Source organism: Coregonus clupeaformis, chromosome 10 (assembly GCF_020615455.1).
Source record: "Coregonus clupeaformis isolate EN_2021a chromosome 10, ASM2061545v1, whole genome shotgun sequence".
In the NCBI taxonomy this organism is placed as follows: Eukaryota; Metazoa; Chordata; class Actinopteri; order Salmoniformes; family Salmonidae; genus Coregonus; species Coregonus clupeaformis.
This window is the reverse complement of record NC_059201.1, coordinates 18,834,768-18,856,625: the sequence shown is the minus strand read 5'-3', so window position 1 is coordinate 18,856,625 and position 21,858 is coordinate 18,834,768. Positions and strand designations below refer to the sequence as shown.

The window sequence follows — 21,858 nt, the reverse complement described above, 5'->3', positions numbered from 1 at the left end:
GCCAAAAGCGGAACTAATGCAACGCTCTACACGGCAACGTTCTACACGGGTAAATTAGAGTGGCGCACCCGAAGGTCGAAGGTAAGCAAAACGATTTAATATCATAAGTGACTTGTTGTTCTTGCACATAGCCTACATGTTCCTTTTGTTCCTCACACATAAATCAAATCAAGTTTTTAAATGTCTGGTCTCGATTTGTTTAGAAATGTAATCATATCTAAGCAAACTCATCGAAGCAGAAGCAAATATCCAAATGTTAGTAGGCTATCCTTGCTAGGTCTACACAATGTTGTGATGTTAACCACGTAACTTCATCCGTCTTGGCTGTTGCATCGCGATAACAAATACATTTTTAGTAAAGTAATCAACAGGTTATCTGCCAGTGTTAAGTAGGGAGGGATGGTTAGGTAACAAAATGTAATGCATGCCCCTACGTTTTTTCTTCTTCTAATAGTTATCATGAAACGAGGAAGGGACATAAAGTCATTTTTTGCCCCAGCAAACAAAAAAAGTTAGATAGAGTTTATGATTTTATTCTTTTGAATTATCTCTGCCAAACATCTATGTACTACAAATCTTCAAGCTCCACAGATGTTTTATGGCATCCACTAAACCTCTTTAGATATTTGTAAATTATACAGTGTGATACCTTTCAACGAAAGTTTATTTTATTTTTTACCAACTATGATTTTTCCTTTTGAAAACAAGCAAAGCAAGAAAAAAAAGAAACAAAATCACTCCAATCATTGCACACTTGTGTCGTTCAGACTTTGCAGGTCCAGCTTTGACATGATGATCTAACTAACACTAATATTGTAACTGAAATATGTATGATCCTATGATGAGCGATTGCTTACTTCCCTTTCACTCTTAAAAAATTACTGAAAAAAAATGTGTATAAAAAGGTATATGTAGTATATGTTTGTTTAGTGAGCATTCATGCTGTCATTTTTTCCTAATGTGAACTATGGTGGAAATGTGCTGTCCTAAATGGACTTGCCCATATATGTTGTAAAGCCTTTTTTGTACACCTGCTCATCAACTGACAGTGAAGTACACAAAGACACAGACACACACACACACACACAGACACCTGTAATATTCTTGTTTTCATGTTGTTGCTGATATCCATCAGTGTTGTTCATATTGCTACATTGTGTTGACATGATTGTTGCTTTTAAACGAATGTTAACTTAATGTTTATTGTCTGCATCCTATTGGACTACTGGATGTTAATGTGTAACACGTTTCCCTGTTTATGTGCTTTAGCAATACTGTATGTCAATATGGTCATGCTAGTAAAGCCTCTTTGAATTGAATTTCTTTTCTGATTTGGTTTATTTTACCTAAATGGATACAGGGTAGTGTGTTTTGTTTATAAATCACTCAGAAAGTTTTCTTTCTTAAAACAAAATGTGGAATCAACTGTCCACAGTAGTGGGGCTTCCATAAATAGGAAATGGCACATTGTTGTACCCTTTGTTGTATCCTGGAGTTTTGTCTACATTGAATATGAACCCTGTATTTGTACCCTGTACTTTTTTTTTTTTTTTTTTTTCATTTTTATGGCACTATCTCTCTTGCATCTGCACTCTTGTACAAAATACGTGTTATAATAAATGTCATATGATTTTAAAGTAAAATAAAGTTTATAATCTTTGAATATCATGTGTTGCCAGTTTTTTTATGTGTGCCCCCCTGATTAAACACTGGCCCCTCCTTGGCCCCCCTAGTAAAATGTGTCTAGAACCGCCACTGGGGGCAGGAGAATTAACTTTGATCGCTTTTATAATTTTTACATTGCAAAAAGTGAGGAAACTAAATTTATGCCTGGAGGTACCGGATCCGGCCAAATAGGTTCCGGAACAACACAGTCCAAAACGGAGAGGTGCCGGATCCTGCTCAAATTAAGCACTGCAGTAGATAAATTAGGCATGCCAAAAAATCTAGATATCTATGGTACCGCTAACGTAACTCAGATGGCATGACTGGCTAGCTAGCAAGCTAATCAGCTGGGCTGGCACAAGCAAACACTTGGGCTAATAGAAAATGTCCCCAGAATGAGGTTACACTTCAAATACGACTAGAAAGACTCAATATCGCCGTGTTACCTGCTCAAGTTGAGTCTTTAGTCCCTCCAACTGAGGAAGAGAAAGCTCTGTCAGATTCACCGCCATGTTGGAAAATGTGAGACAAATGACCTTTCCGGAACAAGTATTTCCAGGTTGAGAAAACGCCCTTTCCATTGCAAAGGTGCAGATGTAGTGACATACTTCCCCCTACTGAGCTGGAGCATAAATGCAATTCCTTTCAACACCAAAGCACAGGGATTGGTTGGCAAATACTGCATTTTTATTGACAAGCATTACTTAATACATTTATGTACACAATGCATTAACATTCAGTGTCGTTCAGATTAAACGATTCACCATATCCAAAATTAAAAACAAAGGATCACCAACATTAGTTGACATTTAAGAAGGCAGCCTTGTGAAGCAGATAATACAGACAAGTTTAAAATCATATCCACTTCATGTATTGGGGATCAATGGCTTTGTGTGTGTTTGGCAAGATGTCCTCTTATCCTAGCGCAGATGGATGGGGAGGCCGTAGACCACGGGTGCTGCCCCTATGAGGTGTTTGAGGTGTGTGGCCTGGCGGGACAGGGCCATGTGGTCCAGGAGTGGAGCCCCGGGACCTGCGGACAGCCAGGACTCCAGCAGAGCCTTGGTAAAGCGGTCAATGTCCCGGTCCGTCACATCCCACAGATTCCCCAGAATCAACGGGCTGCAGGCCAGAGAGGAGACAGATAGGCATGATATACATGGCACAACCACACAGACAGGCAAGTTAATCTAGGACTTTTTTTAGTTACTGTCTGGAGAAAATAAAACCGATGAAAGCCTGGTGTGTCTCAATCTTTACAGGTATGTGCGCCAGTCTTACCAGCCAGCCATGAGGTAGTTGAGGATGATTCCTGTCCCCTCCAGCTCCCCTCGAACAGCCAGCGCAGCGCTGCTGCAACCAAAGAGAAGGGAGGCAGCTCTCATCTCCTTCTTCAGGATCCTCTGCCCATCCAGGAACCGCGCTCCCGCCCCATGACCCACGTAACTACAGAGACAGTGAGAGGCATGTGAGCCAGACTCTTCAGCACCCAAGTAATCAGAAACAAGTTAAGATCTGGTGAATTGTGACACCAATTCAAAGCATCTCACAGCTAGCATAATGCAAGACAAGTAGACAACACACACTAAAGACAGTCAAGCTTCATGTTAAACTACATTTGTGTGTGTAATAAGGCAATGAATTGACAACTAAGCCTAAAGGCATTTGGGTAGGGTATGCTTGGCTGTCATACAGGTGAACGATAACTAATATCGCTTCTCCATAACAGGACACTTCACTTCCTTCTAGACTCACATGTAGAGGTCTTTGGCAGTCACTGCATCCTGCAGTTGATCTGGGTCAGGAGCCACCCCGCACACACCCTGCCAATGTTGCTCACTTAGGACAGACAGAGAGAGACAGAGATTAATCACATTCTAAAGGACACAGAGATGAGGAAGACAATTAAAGCCCTCCGAAATAGTGCTGTTGGTGCTGCACTCACCTGGTGAACGACTGTTTGAAACGCTCCTCTGTGTCTCCCAGGTTGGCGTCAGGGTTGAGCACGTAGAACACCTGCTTAGGGTCCACACCTCCATTCAGGACACAACCAGGGTCAGACTGAGGGCCAGGACAGAAAGAGAGACGTGCAGGCATCAGTATTAAACTTTACCAACTAATCTTTGTGTTATACATTTGGCCAATCCAAATGTGTGTGTGGTCTGACCTCTTTTAGAGCACAATGGCCCAGCAGTGAATGTAGAGAGGGCATGCGGGTGACAGAGCAAGGCCTGAGACAGGAGATGCTCTCCCATGGCAGCTTCTGGAGGTACTGCAGGAGAGGACAAGACACACGTTACACCTGGCTTTATCACAATAGTCACACTCACAGGCAATATGTTCACGTCATGCAAGATTCTCCTCAATCCTCTACACAAAGAAAGTGCATCTTTTTGCTTTGTACGTTGATCTTGCTAGGAACACGAGTCGACTTGAGTGTTGGATAGGGTGGTGAGAAAGTGTTTGTGTGCAAGACTAGTGCGAGAGAAACCGACCTTGTCCAAGAGGAGCACCACGTGTCCTTGTGGCTCGGGCCTGTCTGCCAGTACAGCCGCAGCGGTCTGCACAAGGTCCACAAACTGCTTCCCCCGCTCCACACACACTCCCTGGGCAAACCACTGCAGCTGGGACTGAGAGAGCAGAGGAGAGGCAGACAGCACAGCCTGGAACACACAGGGTTAAAATAAGTTATTTTAGTACTTCCTAGCCAATGTGCCTCTGCTTGTGCTCGCTCTTTGGAGTCTTGGCCTGGTTATGGTGAAAGCACTTTGTGACAATACACGGGAAGGCATGTGGAAGCAGCACCTTCAGCATCTCCTCCGAGGTCTGTGCCCCCCAGGCAGCGAGGGTCTTCTGGAGGTGCTTGGCCTGGACAGACAGCTCAGGGTCAGAGGTCAGGGGTAGGAGGAGCCCCTGCCAACAACCCAGCAACCCCTCCATCTCCTCCAGCAGTCTCTGAGGAGAGCGAGAGAAAAAGTGAGGGAGAGAGACAAAAGGGATGTTTAGAGACATACCAACATTTTCATTACCATAAATAGATGTGTAGTAATCAATACCACACCATTTTGCATTTACTTTATTTATCTTATCCACCTTCAATCTTATCTAAAGTATAAGCATTCCTTCAACATAAGTTTTGGAATGAATATGCTTCATGCAGCAACATAACCCCTCTCATTTTACTTGATCACTTTTCACCCAACCCCAGATGTACTTTCCTTCCCACCAGTCTGAGCGAATCTTACCTCCATGCGTGCGTCCAGGGCCCTCCTCCCCTCCCACCACTTGGCCTTCTCCGACACACAGCTCACAGCTTTCTGCTCCTTCTGAACACTGTCCATCTCCTGCACCAGCCAGCTAATAGGGTGCTGATGATACACAGGGAAGACAGAGGTCACTCACAATGTATGCGTTTAAACATACTGTGTAGAAACCCAGGTTGAGAAAATTAGAAAAGGTTTAGAGAGCGAGAGGAGAGAAATAGAGCGCGAGAGAATACAAGGATAATATAAATGTGTGTCTATGTACCCGCGGGGGGGCATCCCCTACCTCTCGTTGGGCCGTGGGGATGCGGACGGTGACGGGATCGGAGCCCCTCTCCAGCCGGGACAGCAGGATGGTGTCCCCCATCTCCCCTGGGTGCACCCCCAGCACAGACAACACACACACAGTCACCCCTAAAGAGGGGACAGAAAGTATCACCACATCACTGTTGCCACTACAAAAACACCACACATCCATTGCCGTCTATCTACTCCACAGGCTGTGGACTTCAGGGTTGGGGTCAATTCCATGTAATCTTCCAGCATGAATTGAAAAATCCTAATAGGCAGTATATTGGCACTTTTCAATATACAATTTAATTTCCATCCTTTCCTACATGTAATGGAATTGAAGGTCACATTCCATGGCAAAGTCCTGAGTTACATTTTAGTCATTTAGCAGACGCTCTTATCCAGAGCGACTTACAGTTAGTGAGTGCATACATTATATATATTTTTTCTCCATACTGGCCCCCCGTGGGAATCGAACCCACAACCCTGGCGTTGCAAGTGCCATGCTCTACCAACTGGGCTACACGGGGCCCTGATAATACACGAGTTAACCCTGATAATCAATGTTATTGAACTGAAATAAATTAACTACATTTTTCTTTTCATTCTTGCCATAATAAAACATTTTGAAATCTGCCAGTGGTACCGGTGGGGAGGTCTTGCAGTTGTGTGATGAACTGTTGGCAGTGTTGCTGTGGGAAGACAGAGGGCTCAGCTGTGGGGAAGGAAAATATTTTCTCAAGCTGGGACAGTCTCTGTTCTATAGGGTTCCCAGTCTGGGGCTCCTCTAGACTCAGAGAACCCAGTCGGTCTGCCAGCTCAGACGAACTCTTCTTCAGCTTTCTACAGGAGGGACACAACAAAGGAATCATTTCATCTTCAAGCACACAGGATTGAAGGGGGGAAGGAAAGTGAAGAGGGAGACAGAATGGTGTAAGCAGTATGTTGATGGCTCCACCTAGCCTCCTATTGGTTTAGACCTACATGTATCCCGTTCCTTCAGATCTGCGAATATAGTAGGGGTATCCTAGGGGTTGTTTTCAGACTGGGCCAGGGAAAGTATGGATGACTTACTTGAGGCGATTGGCCAGGTGTCGTGTCATGTGATGGCGGGAGGTCACACCCAGGGATTGGGTGTGGAGCATCGCCGTGGTGACAGAATCCTTTTGCCCCAGCGACAGGGCCAGCAGGCCACAGAGGCGGGGGTAGAGGGTGGGCGGGGGGAAATGCTGCAGGGCCAACCAGGCGGAGCGAAGCAAAGACTGCACTGCCTCCACAGAGAGACCGTCTATGGAGAGAACAGAGAGAGGAGAACGAGGGAAAGAGGGTTAGGTTCAAACTGAGCACTCCTATTCACCCTAAAACCATGTTCATTAGCGTTGTACAAGGTGCTGCTGTCAGCCTCACCTGGCCCAGTGTTAGAGTGAGGGAGGTGGGCTTGCAGGGCCCCCCCTGGGTGACCCTCACTCCTCAGCTCAGACAGACAGTCTCGCTCTCTATCACCACACAGGTCCCTCCTCAGGACCTCAAAGTCGGTGTCTGGGCCGTCCAACACCATGCCTGTAGACAGAGAATAGGCAAAATACAGTTGGTTAAAAAGTGATATTAAATTACAGTATAATAAATTACAGTATAATACAAGACCCCATTCCTTAGAGCCTGACCGGGGTGCCCACTACATGCGAAGGCAGGCAGTTCTAGTCTATGGAATATACGCACAACATGAACTATTCTCTTACTGGCTGCACCATTCTCCTCAGTCTCGGTGTCTGACGCCCTCAGCTCCTCAATACTGGAGTCCATATTAAGCCCATCCATCTCCTCTTCAATAGTCCTCATCCTCTCTGGCGCCTCACTGTGTCCCCCTGTCCCAGGCTGTTGTCTCCTGGGTCTGCCTCTCCTGTCCGGGGCAGACTGGGAGGAGAAGGACACAGAGGCGGCCAGCTCGTCCTCAGAAGAGGTGCAGGAGAGGGGGACGGCAGTGCTCTTCTTCCTGCCCCTCTTGGGAGGGGCCTTCTCTGCAGGGGGGTCAGGGGCTGGGACTGGTTTTGGGGCACGGGGTGCCCTGGTGGAGGTGATGCGCTTTTTGGAGACCACTGGTTTCTCTTTGAGCTCCACTTTGGGGTTGGATTCAGTGTCACTCTCATCACTGAACTCCACCTATACCAGGAGACAAAAATGAGTTCCTGGCCAACACCCACGCACACCACAATTAATAGGTAAATCACCATACCAATTTTCATCTGTGCATACAATCCATTCATTAGAACTATAAATAAGAATCATCTGGTCTTGAGGAATGCTATGGTCTTGCAGCCTGCCCTCTATGTGTACCTTAAAGCGAGACTTCTTGGTACGTTTGGGGGCTGCAGGTACAGGCTGTGGTTTATCCAGAGACGGTGACTGCTCCTCATAGACCTGGAAGGGCAGATTAGCGGCGACCTTGGCTGCTCCTCGCCTGGCAGAGGAGGGCGCCTTGACCCTCTGGACGGGGGTGCAGGCCACTGTGGGCACCTCTGTGTTGAAGTCAAATGAGCTGAGCTCCCCCACAGACGACTTTGCCCTGGAGTGTTTGACCACCACAGGTGTTTTGGGGACCAGAGACATTTGGCCCTTGGTGGAGGAGAAACTCACTTTGATCTTGGGGATGTGGTCTTTGGTCTTCTTGGTGTCTTTAGCTTTAGCAGCCGTGACCACTGGGTCTTTGGACTTCTTGAGCAAGGTTGGTGGGGGTAGCGTTTTGGGCTTGTGGTCCACCTCCACAGCTCCTTTGGGTGGAGGGTTCCAGGCCCAGGCTGCAGAAAATAGCTCCTCAGGGGGGCAGTCTCTCTGGGTGGCCAGGGCCAGACAGGAGACCTGAGCTTTGATCCCCAGCAGCCCGGCCCTCAAGGGCCCCAGCTCCGGAGAGGGCTTGGAGGCCACAAACGCCAAACCAGCCTCTAGGACTTTCCAGGTACCTGCAGCCTTCCCCAGCCTTAGCTCCAGACCTGACATGGCAATGCGCAGGTACACCCGTGCCACCAGGTCCTGGAGCAAACAGGGTTTGGGTGGGAGGGTCTTGAGGGGGAAGAGCTTGGTCAGTTTGGTGGCCATCTTGACAGTGATGCTCTTGCAGCGGGCCAGAGCAGCCAGGTGGAGGTTACGGCTGGCTCGGACCTCTGTGGGGCTTAGCTGGAGGGCCAGGTCGGCCTGTGTGGTGGCCCAGCGAACAGTCACCCGGCCCAGGCTGGGCTCGGAGCAGCAGGGGCAGTCGCAGTCGGCCCCATGGCCCAGGGAAGAGAGCCAGCGCTGGGCCCTGGCTTTGAGGGGAGGGGAGCTGGCCAGATCCCTCTCGATGGGCTCCTTGGGGAACCAGCGGGTGCTCAGGAAGGCCTTACAGTCCTCCTCTCCACTGGGGAGGGGAGACTCTGGCTTCGGGGCCGGACGGCTTTTCCTCGGTTGGATCCTCACCTCTGGCTTCTGCTCCCCATTAGTAAAGTCTAGAGGAGTCCAGAAGAGGGTTGACAGTGGTATTGTTACAAAGAATGGCAGCAAGACTCAAACGCTTTTACCAACATTATGTATAATCCGTAAACAGTCATTGGAATATGTAGGTGCAGTTGAAGTACCGGTGCAGAGTTCCAGCAGGTTCCTGACTTTGTCCAGGTCAAAGCCACACTCCTCCCTCTCCCCCTTCATCAGCTCCAGCTCAGCCTTTATCACCAGCAGCTCGGCACACCTACAAACACACACAATATGAGTTTCTGAAACCCCCAAGAATGTATTGTATATTATGCACATACAAAAGACACAAAAAATACAGACAACATTAAAAAGAGGCAGTGTAGTTAAAAACATGATTTTCCAATTTTAAAAAATAACACTGAAATTGTGAAAATGATAATGCCCTTTTTGTGAAGTGCTGTTTTAATAAAATGCCTGGAATTTCAGCCTGTTCATGTGGGATGGAAAATTTGGCCCACATCATGACGTCACAATGTGATCTGATTATAATAGAGCAATGACCATTCATCTGGGTAAGGCGGTAGGCTCTAGACCATCCTATAAACCAATTAGGGCTGAGTATGTAAATATATTTAGATTTGTTTCCTAACGCCCACACTATCAGAGCTAAAGGAGGCTCAGTGAAATAAATTATTTTAAAAGCATTTGAGTTATTTTCACTAAATAAACAATTTTTATTAGGCATACAGTGATTTAAAAATACAATGAAAACGACTGCATGGATAGGGGCTTAAAAAATCATTTCTTATAACTTTTTGGAATTCTGATAACTCCTCCTGTAATGGAGGAAGCAGAGAGACACTTACTGGCTGAGGGTCTGCAGCTTGGTGGCCAGTTTGAGGGCCTCCAGACACTGGAGCTTGGCCTCGTGGACGGCTCCACTGCTGCTCCTCACTGACACCATTCTCACAGAACAGCCCAGCAGCTCAGACAGCAGCTGCCACTTCAACACCAGATTATCACCTAGGAGAGGAGGGTCGAGGGTCAAAGATGATAGACTGACATCTACCTCAGATGGGGGTTGACATGGTAGGTTGGGGTGGGCGTGTGGGAAAAGTACAAAGACACGAGTAGACCAGTCTTACAGCTTTACCTGAGTCATGTTGATTAGACACCAAACGGCTATAAGGCCCACTGATGGCAAGAAGTGGAGGGTACTCAACCAAAGTAAGTAAAGGTGCAACCAACAAATAATTAGATAATCTTTGAAAAGGAAAAGGCGCAATGCTCGTTCACCATTAAAAACATTATTTAATTTAGGCAACTATTAAAAGCTCGAGGCCCACTGAGAAATATATTTAACCCTTCAGAACAAGCGGAAGCTGCCAGCCGTACAGTACCTTGGTCTATGAAACGTGTGTCAGTGCTGCTGTAGGCTCCATACAGGCCGTTCCCCACCAGAGTCACCAGCAGACTACACAGAAGCTTCAGGCTCTCATACAGGGCAGTGTCTGGGGTCTTCAGCCCTGCAACACACACAGTCACACACTAACATGACAAACGGCAAAAGTGACCTTAGCCTTTCATTTATCAAGGAAATACTTAAATAACGCACAAAGAACAGTGACATTTACAAATGAAATGTGACATGCCATCTATCAGTCTAGATCCTACGAGGTCCAGAGCTAAATCCTACCAGGTCTAAATCAGCCCTGATTAGAGGGGAACAATGAAAAAATGCAGTGGAACTGGCTTTGAGGTCCAGAGTTGAGTTTGAAGGGTCTAGACTAAGAGTAGTAAAGGGCGCACACCGTGTTGGGTGATGCGTTGGCGCAGTGCTGGTGGCAGTGTGGCTGTGTCCAGGCTCAGGTAGGCACTACTGGTCTGTAGTGCCCGGGCACGCAGCAGGTACCAGCTCTTAGAGTGCCTTTGCTCTCCCACCTCTTTCAGAACCTCACACAGGTAAGGCACACCCTGCGCCACCTGGGGAGATATGGAGAGAAGGGGATAGAGTTAATGGATGACTCATGACAAAAAAAGTGTTAGTGTATACTCAGATGGTAGCAACACCTGTGCTCTCGCTTTGTGAGCTCCCTCTGTAATGTGGTTAATACTGTGTGTGTTACCTGTCCTTTGCTGTAGCAGAGCTGAGCCCTCAGCAGTGTGGCCAGCACAGAGAGAAGGGAGGGACCCCCAGTGTTGGGATCGGGGGTGAGACAATTCTCTGCTTCCTCCAGCTGGGCCTAAAAACACACGCACACACAGTATTGAAATGTTAAACAAAAACAAACACGCTACTAATAAACATACACATTACAAAGGAACACAGTATCTAGGGGTAACATTCACTACATGACGTTCTTGACTGCTTACAATTTCAAATGTAAACATTTAAATCAGCAGGTGGGTTACCTGTGCCATTTCAGGGGCACCCAGCTCCAGCAGCAGCCTGGCAGAGTGGCACAGGGAGGAGGCACGGCCTTGAGCGTCACCAAGGCGACAGGAGAGGCCAGAAGCCAACTGGTAGGCCTCAAGTGCCTGCAGAGGCTAGGAGAGGACACAACAACAGTTCACAGCCTGTCTCAGGGGCTAGGAGAGGACACAACAACAGTTCATAGCCTGTCTCAGGGGCTAGGAGAGGACACAACAACAGTTCATAGCCTGTCTCAGGGGCTAGGAGAGGACACAACAACAGTTCACAGCCTGTCTCAGGGACTAGGAGAGGACACAACAACAGTTCACAGCCTGTCTCAGGGGCTAGGAGAGGACACAACAACAGTTCACAGCCTGTCTCAGGGGCTAGGAGAGGACACAACAACAGTTCACAGCCTGTCTCAGGGACTAGGAGAGGACACAACAACAGTTCACAGCCTGTCTCAGGGGCTAGGAGAGGACACAACAACAGTTCACAGCCCTTCTCAGGGGCTAGGAGAGGAGGACGCTTTGTAGAGTCCATGCCCCGACGAACTGAGGCTGTTCTGAGGGGAAGGGGTAGCCTAATTAGCCTAAACCGGCTAATTAGCCGACGGCCGGCGCTAATGGAAAACACTGGAAGATGGAACAACAGTTCAGACTGTATGTAGGGCCAGTCATATGGGCTCGAATAGGAAGCAGATACTAGTAAGTAAATACTAGCACTGTCAAGGACCACAGTGTGTAGAAGCGTCAGGTGTTAGTGTTACCTTGCCCATGAGTTTGTAGAGGGCAGCTGTGAGGGCGATGGAGGTGCAGATCTGTTTAGGGTTCTTTACAGAGGGCAGCTTGTTCCCCTGCAGTAGAGAGGCCCACTCCCCTAGAGCCTTGTCAAGAGGCTGGCACAACTCTGAGTAGAAAAACACACACACGTAAACACTCAGTAATTCACTCATTACTGAGTGAGGAAAAGAAATGGAGGGAAACAGCAATGGTCAAGCCGCCATGTAGACTCATACAATGACAACTATGGGAAGTGGAATCCAGCATAGGCACGTGGTGGATTCTAACTGCAGGTTGTATGAGCCAAATACCGCCAATGTAAAGAATACAGTGAACGTCAATCTAAATGTGCTCTAAAGGACAAGGTTGATTATGATATGAAAGAGAAGGTCCTTACTGCTCTCAGCAGCCAGGTTGAAGCGCAGGCCCTCGTACACCAGGCTGCTGTCCTGCTGCTTCTGCTTGTCCTCGTAATCCAGGTCATTGGTCTCCACAGGGTTGGTGACGCCCCCTGCCTGCTCCCGCACATTCTGCAGCCTCTTCTCCTTATCTATGGCCTGGTCAAGGGAAGAGTGGCTCATATAAAAATGGCAGCGAATCAATAAAAAGGCTATCAGACATCTAGAACCACACATGATCTGTTCAACTGAGAATATACAGGAAACAAAGGCTAGCAATTTCAATGTCAAATTTAAGATTAAGCTGTAAGGGGGTGAAACCTAGATTTCATGATTAATAAGGAGAAATTAAATCTCTTCAAACTCATTAGCACCCACCTCCTGCAGGTTCTTCTCCAGGGTGCAGACATACAGCCACAGAGAGGCGTGGGCCTTGTCGTCCTTCAGCCTATCAGCATTCTCCTCCGTCTCTGGCTCCTCCTCCAGCAATCTCAGGGCCTCGTGGGTAAAATCAACAGCAGAGCTGCCATGGCAACGCAACAAAAAATAAAGTAAACTGCTGAAGAACTACTAAAGCACGTCAGTAGAAGTTATATTAATAGCATTCCACAGTTGAGTTGTATTTGTATCCTATCAGTCAAATCAAATTATATTTGTCACATGCGCCGAATACAACAGGTGTAGACCTTACCGTGAAATGCTTACTTACAAGCTCTTAACCAACAAGCCCTTAAACAACAATGCAGTTCAAGAAATAGAGTTACTAAATAAACTAAAGTACAAAAATCAAATCAAAAAGTAACAAGAAAACTACATAACAATAACGAGACTATATACAAGGGGTACCTGTACTGAGTCAATGTGCGGGGGTACAGGTTAGTCGAGGTAATTTGTAAAATGACTATGCATAGATAATAAACAGCGAGTAGCAGCAGTGTAAAAACAAGTGGGGGGGGTGAGGGGGGCTGAAGCAGTATAAGCTACAATAGTATTGACATTCCACAGTAGAGCAGTATAGTGTCCTTTGTCCTACCAGTCTGTTTGTTCACTGAAGTCCTGGAAGCACACCACTTGGGCCATCTCACACAGGTAGATGGCACGCAGGTGTGTGTGGTGGCTGTCCTCGTGGCAGATGTCCAACAGGTCACACAGGGTGTTGTAGCGCTCCTGAGTGCTGTCCCCTGCCACCTCCCTGTAGGCACGCAGCTCCTCCTCCAACAAGCACAGCATCACCCCTTCGTCAGGGACGTCAGGCCCAAAGCCATCACGCAGGGTCCTGACAACACAACAGCACAGGGACAGTCATACTCTAATGGGATCTCTTAAGGGGTAAAGAGGAGTTTATCAAACATTCACAAGTGTAAATTATCTTCGTCAGGCTTCCCTACGCTGAAAACATTGTGTAGAAATTGTTTTGGAGTCTGAAAGCGTGTATGGTATACAGTGCCTTCGAAAATACTTTTCCAAATGTTTGTTACATTACAGCCTTATTGCAAAATGGATTAAATAGTTTCTCCTCCCCCCCCCCCCCCCACCCCGTGATTCAGACCCTTTACTCAGTACTTCGTTGAAGCACCTTTGGCAGCGATTACAGCCTCGAGTCTTGAGTATGACGCTACAAGCTTCACACCTGTATTTGGAGAGTTCCTCCCATTCTTCTCTGCAGATCCTCTCAAGCTCTGTCAGGTTGGATGGGGAGCATTTCTGCACAGCTATATTCAGGTCTCTCCAGACATTCAGAGACTTGTCCCAAAGCCACTCCTGCGTTGTCTTGGCTGTGTGCTTAGGGTCGTTGTCCTGTCGGAAGGTGAACCTCCACCCCAGTCTGAGGTCCTGAGCGCTCTGGAGTAGGTTTTCATCCAGGATCTCTGTTCTTTGCTCTGTTCAGCTTTCCCTCGATCCTGACTAGTCTCCCAGTCCCTGCTGCTGAAAAACATCCCCACAGCATGATGTTGCCACCACCATGCTTCACCGTAGGGATGGTGCCTGGTTTCCTCCAGACGTGACGCTTGGAATTCAGGCCAAAGAGTTCAATCTTGGTTTCAACAGACCAGAGAATCTTGTTCCTCATGGTCTGAGAGTCTTTAGGTGCCTTTTGGCAAATTCCAAGTGGGCTGTCATGTGCCTTTTACTGAGGAGTGGCTTCCGTCTGGCCACTCTACGATAAAGGCCTGATTGGTGGAGTGCTGCAGAGATGCCATTGGGTTCTTGGTCACCTTCCTGACCAAGGCCCTTCACCCCCGACTGCTCAGTTTGGCCGGGCGGCCAGCTCTAGGAAGAGTCTTGGTGGTTCCAAACTTCCATTTAAGAATGATGGCCACTGTGTTCTTGGGGCCCTTCAATGCTGCAGAATGTTTTTGGTACCCTTCCCCAGATCTGTGCCTCAAAACAATCCTGTCTGAGCTCTACGGACAATTCCTTCGACCTAATGGCTTGGTTTTTGCTCTGACATCCACTGTCAACTGTGGGACCTTATATAGACAGGTGTGTGCGCCTTTCCAAATCATGCCCAATCAATTGAATTTACAACATGTGGACTCAAATCAAGATGTAGAAACATCAAGGATGATCAATTGAAACAGGATGCACCTGAGCTCAATTTCAAGTCTCAGAGCAAAGGGTCTGAATACTTACAAGGTATTTCTGTTTATTATAATAATACTTTTGCAAAAATGTCTAAAAACCTGTTGTTTTCGCTTTGTCATTATGGAATATTGTGTGTAGATTGCTGAGGATTTTTTTCATTTTATTGAGGGGTCTGAATACTTTCCGAAGGCACTGTATGTATGTATGTATGTATGCATGTATGTATGTACACTACCAGTCAAAAGCTTGGACACACCTACTCATTCAAGGGTTTTTCTTTATCTTTAAAGAAGCTGTCATCAAGGCAAAGGGTGGCTATTTGAAGAATCTCAAATATATTTTGATTTGATACACTTTTTTGGTTATTAGTTTATGTCTTCACTATTATTCTACAATGTAGAAAATAGTAAAATTAAAGAAAAACCATGGAATTAGCAGGTTTGTCCAAACTTTTGAATGGTACTGTATGTACAGTTGAAGTCGGAAGTTTACATACACCTTAGCCAAATACATTTAAACTCAGTTTTTCCACAATTCCTGACATGTAATCCTAGTAAGAATTCCTAGTCGTAGGTCAGTTAGGATCACCACTTTATTTTAAGAATGTGAAATGTCAGAATAACAGTAGAGAGAATGATTTTTCAGCTTTTACTTCATCACATTCCCAGTGGGTCAGAAGTTTACATACACTCAATTAGTATTTGGTAGCATAGCCTTTACATTGTTTAACTTGGGTCAAACGTTTTGGGTAGCCTTCCACAAGCTTCCCACAATATTTTTGGCCGATTCCTCCTGACAGAGCGGGTGTAACTGAGTCAGGTTTGTAGGCCTCCTTGCTCGCACACTCTTTTTCAGTTCAGCCCACACATTTTCTATAGGATTGAGGTCAGGGTTTTGTGATGGCCACTCCAATACATTGACTTTGTTGTCCTTAAGCCATTTTGCCGCAACTTTGGAAGTATGCTTGGGGTCATTGTCCATTTGGAAGACCAATTGGCGACCAAGCTTTAACTTCCTGACTGATGTCTTGAGATGTTGCTTCAATATATCCACATAATTTTCCTTCCTCATGATGCCATCTATTTTGTGAAGCACCCCCACAGCATGATGCTGCCACCCCGTGCTTCACGGTTGGGATGGTGTTCTTCGGCTTGCAAGCCGCTCCCCTTTTTCCTCCAAACATAACGATGGTCATTATGGCCAAACAAATCTATTTTTGTTTAATCAGAGCAGAGGACATTTCTCAAAAAAGTACGATCTTTGTCCCCATGTGCACTTGCAAACCGTAGTCTGGCTTTTTTTTATGGCGGTTTTGGAGCAGTGGCTTCTTCCTTGCTGAGCGGCCTTTCAGGTTATGTTGATATAGGACTCGTTTTACTGTGGATATAGATACTTTTGTACACGTTTCCTCCAGCATCTTCACAAGGTCCTTTGCTGTTGTTCTGGGATTGATTTGCACTTTTCACACCAAAGTACGTTCATCTCTAGGAGACTGAACGCATCTCCTTCCTGAGCGGTATGACGGCTGCGTGGTCCCATGGTGTTTATACTTGCGTACTATTGTTTGTACAGATGAACGTGGTACCTTCAGGCGTTTGGAAATTGCTCCCAAGGATGAACCAGACTTGTGGAGGTCTACACATTTTTTTCCTGAGGTCTTGGCTGATTTATTTGGATTTTCCCATGATGTCAAGCAAAGAGGCACTGAGTTTGAAGGTAGGCCTTGAAATACATCCACAGGTACACCTCCAATTGACTCAAATGATGTCAATTAGCCTATCAGAAGCTTCTAAAGCCATGACATCATTTTCTGGAATTTTCCAAGCTGTTTAAAGGCACAGTCAACTTAGTGTATGTAAACTCCTGACCCACTGGAATTGTGATACAGTGAATTATAAGTGAAATAATCTGTCTGTAAACAATTATTTGAACAATTACATGTGTCATGCACAAAGTAGATGTCCTAACCGACTTGCCAAAACTATAGTTTGTTAACAAGAAATGTGTGGAGTGGTTGAAAAACGAGTTTTAATGACTCCAACCTAAGTGTATGTAAACTTCCGACTTCAACTGTATGTATGTATGTATGTATGTATGTATGCATGCATCTCCCATCCAATGTTTTAAGGAATGCACTGTGAGATGAGTAAGATCCAGTGTGTTTCTTCAGTGTGAAGAGGAGAGTTCTTGGCTCGGTCACGTCTCTGAGTGTAGCCTACCTGAGGCGTGTGTCCTCCTGCCCAGCCCGGGCGGCGTCAGCCTTGGTCTTGACCCACAGGGACACGGGTTCAGTCATGTGCTGAGTGAGCCGCTCCCCCGGCCCCAGGGTCTGCAGCCACAGGATGACCCAGTCCAGCGCCCGCTCCAGATGACTACCACGCCTCGAACTCTGCACCGCCAGCATGAAGGCCCGGCTCACCTGAAGGGGAAATCGATTACTATTCAGATTACATAATAGAAACAAATTACATTTGTAATAATTTGTGTTTTTTATAGTACTTTTTGCAAGTCTCCAAGCACTTTACGTGGAAGCCATCCACCCACCAAAAACGATACTGAACAAAAATATAAACGCAACATGCAACAATTTCAACTATTTTACTGAGTTAGTTCATATAAGGAAATCAGCCAACTGAAATAAATATATTAGGCCCTAATCTATGGATTTCACATGACTGGGCAGAGGTGCAGCCCTGGGTGGGCCTGGGAGGGCATAGGCCCACCCACTGGGGAGCCAGACCCAGCCAATCAGAATTAGTTTTTCCCCACAAAAGGGCTTTATTCCAGAGATAAATACTCCTCAGTTTCATTAGCTGTCCGGGTGGCTGGTCTCAGACAATCCCGTAGGTTGAGAAGCCGGATGTGGAGGTCCTGGGCTGGCGTGGTTACACGTGGTCTGTGGTTGGGAGGCTTGTTGGATGTACTGTGAAATTCTCTAAAACGACGTTGGAGGTGGCTTATAGTAGAGAAATTAACATTAAATTATCTGGCAACAGCTCTGGTGGACATTCCTGCAGTCAGCATGCCAATTGCACGCTCCCTCAAAAACTTGAGACATCTGTGACATTGTGTTGTGTGACAAAACTGCACATTTGAGTGTGGGCTTTTATTGTCCCCAGCACAAGGTGCACCTGTGGAATGGTCATGCTGTTTAATCAGCTTCTTGATATTCCACAATTATCTAAATTAATTACTTAAAAATCATACAATGTGATTTTCTGGATTTTTGTTTTAGATTCCGTCTCTCACAGTTGAAGTGTACCTATGATCAAAATTACAGACCTCTACATGCTTTGTAAGTAGGAAAACCTGCAAAATTGGCAGTGTATCAAATACTTGTTCTCCCCACTGTATGTATGGAACATTTCTGGGATCTTTTATTTCAGCTCATGAAACATGGGACCAACACTTTACATTTTGCTTTTAGATTTTTGTTTAGAGATAGTTAGGATAGATAGATATATACACACACTACCATTCAAAAGTTTGGGGTCACTTAGAAATGTCCTTGTTTTTGAAAAAAAAGCAATTTTTTGTCCATTTAAATAACATCAAATTGATCAGAAATACAGTGTAGACATTGTTAATGTTGTAAATGGCAATTGTAGCTGGAAACGTCTGATTTTTTATGGAATATCTACCGTATTTTCCGCACTATAAGGCGCACCGGAGTATAAGCCGCAGCAGCTAAATTGAATGATGTGTACATATATAAAAGCCGCACTGGACTATAAGCCGCAGGTTTTTTTATGTTAATTACCATATGTAAGGGTTTGTGCACAGAGGGGATTGTCGGGAAAGAGACAAACTGTCTCGCTCTCGTAATGTCTGTCTGTCTTGCTCTCGTTCTGTCTCTCGTACCACTCTCGGTTCCACTTTTACGCGCTACCTGTCTCACTCTTTTCCGGCCTCCAGCTTTTCCTGCTGGAGCCCGCCGCTTAAAAGAGGGGGGCGCGGACCGGTCATAGAGTCCATAGAGTTAAAGTTGGTGGACTGTAACCTGTAAAATCCATAGATTTAGGAGGTCTTCTAGTGGCCGTTAGCTGTAAAAATCCATAGATTAGCCGCACCGTTATATAAGCCGCAGGGTCGAAAAATTGGAAAAAAGGCGCGGCTTATAGTCCGAAAATTACGGTACATAGGCATACAGAGGCCCATTATCAGCAACCATCAGTCCTGTGTTCCAATGGCACGTTGTGTTTGCTAATCCAAGTTTATCATTTTAAAAGGCTAATTGATCATTAGAAAACCCTTTTGCAATTATGTTAGCACAGCTGAAAACTTGCGCTGATAAAAGAAGCAATAAAACTGGCCTTCTTGAGACTAGTTGAGTATCTGGAGCATCAGCAATTGTGGGTTCGATTACAGGCTCAAAATGGCCAGAAACAAATAACTTTCTTCTGAAACTCCTCAGTCTATTCTTGTTTTGAGAAATGAAGGCTACACAGTGTACTACTCCCTTCACAGAACAGCACAAACTGGCTCTAACCAGAATAGAAAGAGGAGTGGGAGCCCCCGGTGCACAACTGAGCAAGAGGACAAATACATTAGTGTCTAGTATGAGAAACAGACGCCTCACAGGTCCTCAACTGGCAGCTTCATTAAATAGTACCCGCAAAACACCAGTCTCAACGTCAACAGTGAAGAGGCGACTCCGGGATGCTGACCTTCTAGGCTGAGTTGCAAAGAATAAGCCATATCTCAGACTGGCCAATTAAAATAAAATATTACGTTGGGCAAAAGAACAGACACTGGACAGAGGAAGATTGGAAAAAAAGTGTTATGGACAGACCAATCGAAGTTTGAGGTGTTCGGATCACAAAGAAGAACATTTGTGAGACGCAGACCAAATGAAGAGGCTGGAGGAGTGCTTGATGCCATCTGTCAAGCATGGTGGAGGTAATGTGATGGTCTGGGGGTGCTTTGGTGGTGGTAAAGTGGGAGATTTGTACAGGGTAAAAGGGATCTTGAAGAAGGAAGGCTATCACTCCATTTTGCAACACCATACCCTGTGGACGGTGCTTGATTGGAGCCAATTTCCTCCTACAGCAGGACAATGACCCAACGCACAGCCCCAAACTATGCAATAACTATTTAGGGAAGAAGCAGTCAGCTGGTATTCTGTCTATAATGGAGTGGCCAGCACAGTCACCGGATCTCAACCCTATTGAGCTTTGTGGGAGCAGCTTGACCGTATGGTACGTAAGAAGTGCCCATCAAGCCAATCCAACTTCTGGGAGGTGCTTCAGGAAGCATCGGGTGAAATCTCTTCAGATTACCTCAACAAATTGACAACTAGAATGCCAAAGGTCTGCAAGGCTGTAATGGCTGCAAATGGAGGATTCTTTGACGGAAGCAAAGTTTGAAAGACACAATTATTATTTCAATTAAAAATCATTATTTCTAACCTTGTCAATGACTACATTTCCTATACATTTAGCTATATTTCAGTTTCAAACTAATTTCATGTATGTTTTCATGGAAACAAGGACATTTCTAAGTGACCCCAAACTTTTGAACGGTAGTACAGTGGGGAAAAAAGTATTTAGTCAGCCACCAATTGTGCAAGTTCTCCCACTTAAAAAGATGAGAGGCCTGTAATTTTCATCATAGGTACACGTCAACTATGACAGACAAATTGAGATTTTTTTTTCCAGAAAGTCACATTGTAGGATTTTTAATGAATTTATTTGCAAATTATGGTGGAAAATAAGCATTTGGTCACCTACAAACAAGCAAGATTTCTGGCTCTCACAGACCTGTAACTTCTTCTTTAAGAGGCTCCTCTGTCCTCCACTCGTTACCTGTATTAATGGCACCTGTTTGAACTTCGTATCAGTATAAAAGACACCTGTCCACAACCTCAAACAGTCACACTCCAAACTCCACTATGGCCAAGACCAAAGAGCTGTCAAAGGACACCAGAAACAAAATTGTAGACCTGCACCAGGCTGGGAAGACTGAATCTGCAATAGGTAAGCAGCTTGGTTTGAAGAAATCAACTGTGGGAGCAATTATTAGGAAATGGAAGACATACAAGACCACTGATAATCTCCCTTGATCTGGGGCTCCACGCAAGATCTCACCCCGTGGGGTCAAAATGATCACAACAACGGTGAGCAAAAATCCCAGAACCACACGGGGGGACTTTGTGAATGACCTGCAGAGAGCTGGGACCAAAGTAACAAAGCCTACCATCAGTAACACACTACACCGCCAGGGACTCAAATCCTGCAGTGCCAGACGTGTCCCCCTGCTTAAGCCAGTACATGTCCAGGCCCGTCTGAAGTTTGCTAGAGTGCATTTAGATGATCCAGAAGAGGATTGGGAGAATGTCATATGGTCAGATGAAACCAAAATAGAACTTTTTGGTAAAAACTCAACTCGTCGTGTTTGGAGGACAAAGAATGCTGAGTTGCATCCAAAGAACACCATACCTACTGTGAAGCATGGGGGTGGAAACATCATGCTTTGGGGCTGTTTTTCTGCAAAGGGACCAGGACGACTGATCCGTGTAAAGGAAAGAATGAATGGGGCCATGTATCGTGAGATTTTGAGTGAAAACCTCCTTCCATCAGCAAGGGCATTGAAGATGAAACGTGGCTGGGTCTTTCAGCATGACAATGATCCCAAACACACCGCCCGGGCAACGAAGGAGTGGCTTCGTAAGAAGCATTTCAAGGTCCTGGAGTGGCCTAGCCAGTCTCCAGATCTCAACCCCATAGAAAATCTTTGGAGGGAGTTGAAAGTCCGTGTTGCCCAGCGACAGCCCCAAAACATCACTGCTCTAGAGGAGATCTGCATGGAGGAATGGGCCAAAATACCAGCAACAGTGTGTGAAAACCTTGTGAAGACTTACAGAAAACGTTTGACCTGTGTCATTGCCAACAAAGGGTATATAACAAAGTATTGAGAAACTTTTGTTATTTACCAAATACTTATTTTCCACCATAATTTGCAAATAAATTCATAAAAAAATCCTACAATGTGATTTTCTGGATTTTTTTCCCTCATTT

At 45.8% G+C, this 21,858-nt stretch overlaps 1 protein-coding gene across 3 annotated transcripts in view; it reads right to left on the bottom strand.

The window, feature by feature from the left end:
- The window catches only part of LOC121575271 (prefoldin subunit 5), a 30,041-nt gene that overhangs the window by 5,419 nt on the left and 2,764 nt on the right, over positions 1-21,858 (bottom strand). Inside the window, exons 8-32 of one of the 3 annotated variants that reach the window (XM_041888244.2) lie at positions 17,062-17,261; positions 13,290-13,532; positions 12,635-12,779; positions 12,256-12,415; positions 11,846-11,985; positions 11,076-11,210; positions 10,790-10,906; positions 10,475-10,646; positions 10,064-10,189; positions 9,530-9,686; positions 8,828-8,937; positions 7,554-8,698; positions 6,959-7,379; positions 6,627-6,779; positions 6,294-6,507; positions 5,866-6,062; positions 5,194-5,342; positions 4,911-5,033; positions 4,471-4,620; positions 4,161-4,328; positions 3,833-3,937; positions 3,611-3,726; positions 3,421-3,504; positions 2,947-3,111; positions 2,112-2,787 (exon numbers count right to left, since the gene is read on the bottom strand). In XM_041888244.2, coding sequence (XP_041744178.2) covers positions 2,586-2,787; positions 2,947-3,111; positions 3,421-3,504; positions 3,611-3,726; positions 3,833-3,937; positions 4,161-4,328; positions 4,471-4,620; positions 4,911-5,033; positions 5,194-5,342; positions 5,866-6,062; positions 6,294-6,507; positions 6,627-6,779; positions 6,959-7,379; positions 7,554-8,698; positions 8,828-8,937; positions 9,530-9,686; positions 10,064-10,189; positions 10,475-10,646; positions 10,790-10,906; positions 11,076-11,210; positions 11,846-11,985; positions 12,256-12,415; positions 12,635-12,779; positions 13,290-13,532; positions 17,062-17,261 — 5,097 coding nt within the window. In that variant the 3' untranslated portion in view covers positions 2,112-2,585. Of the gene's footprint in view, positions 1-2,111; positions 2,788-2,946; positions 3,112-3,420; positions 3,505-3,610; positions 3,727-3,832; positions 3,938-4,160; positions 4,329-4,470; positions 4,621-4,910; positions 5,034-5,193; positions 5,343-5,865; positions 6,063-6,293; positions 6,508-6,626; positions 6,780-6,958; positions 7,380-7,553; positions 8,699-8,827; positions 8,938-9,529; positions 9,687-10,063; positions 10,190-10,474; positions 10,647-10,789; positions 10,907-11,075; positions 11,211-11,845; positions 11,986-12,255; positions 12,416-12,634; positions 12,780-13,289; positions 13,533-17,061; positions 17,262-21,858 lie in introns of those variants that run through there. The other 2 variants (XM_045222867.1, XM_041888245.2) reach the window with 2 other exon arrangements.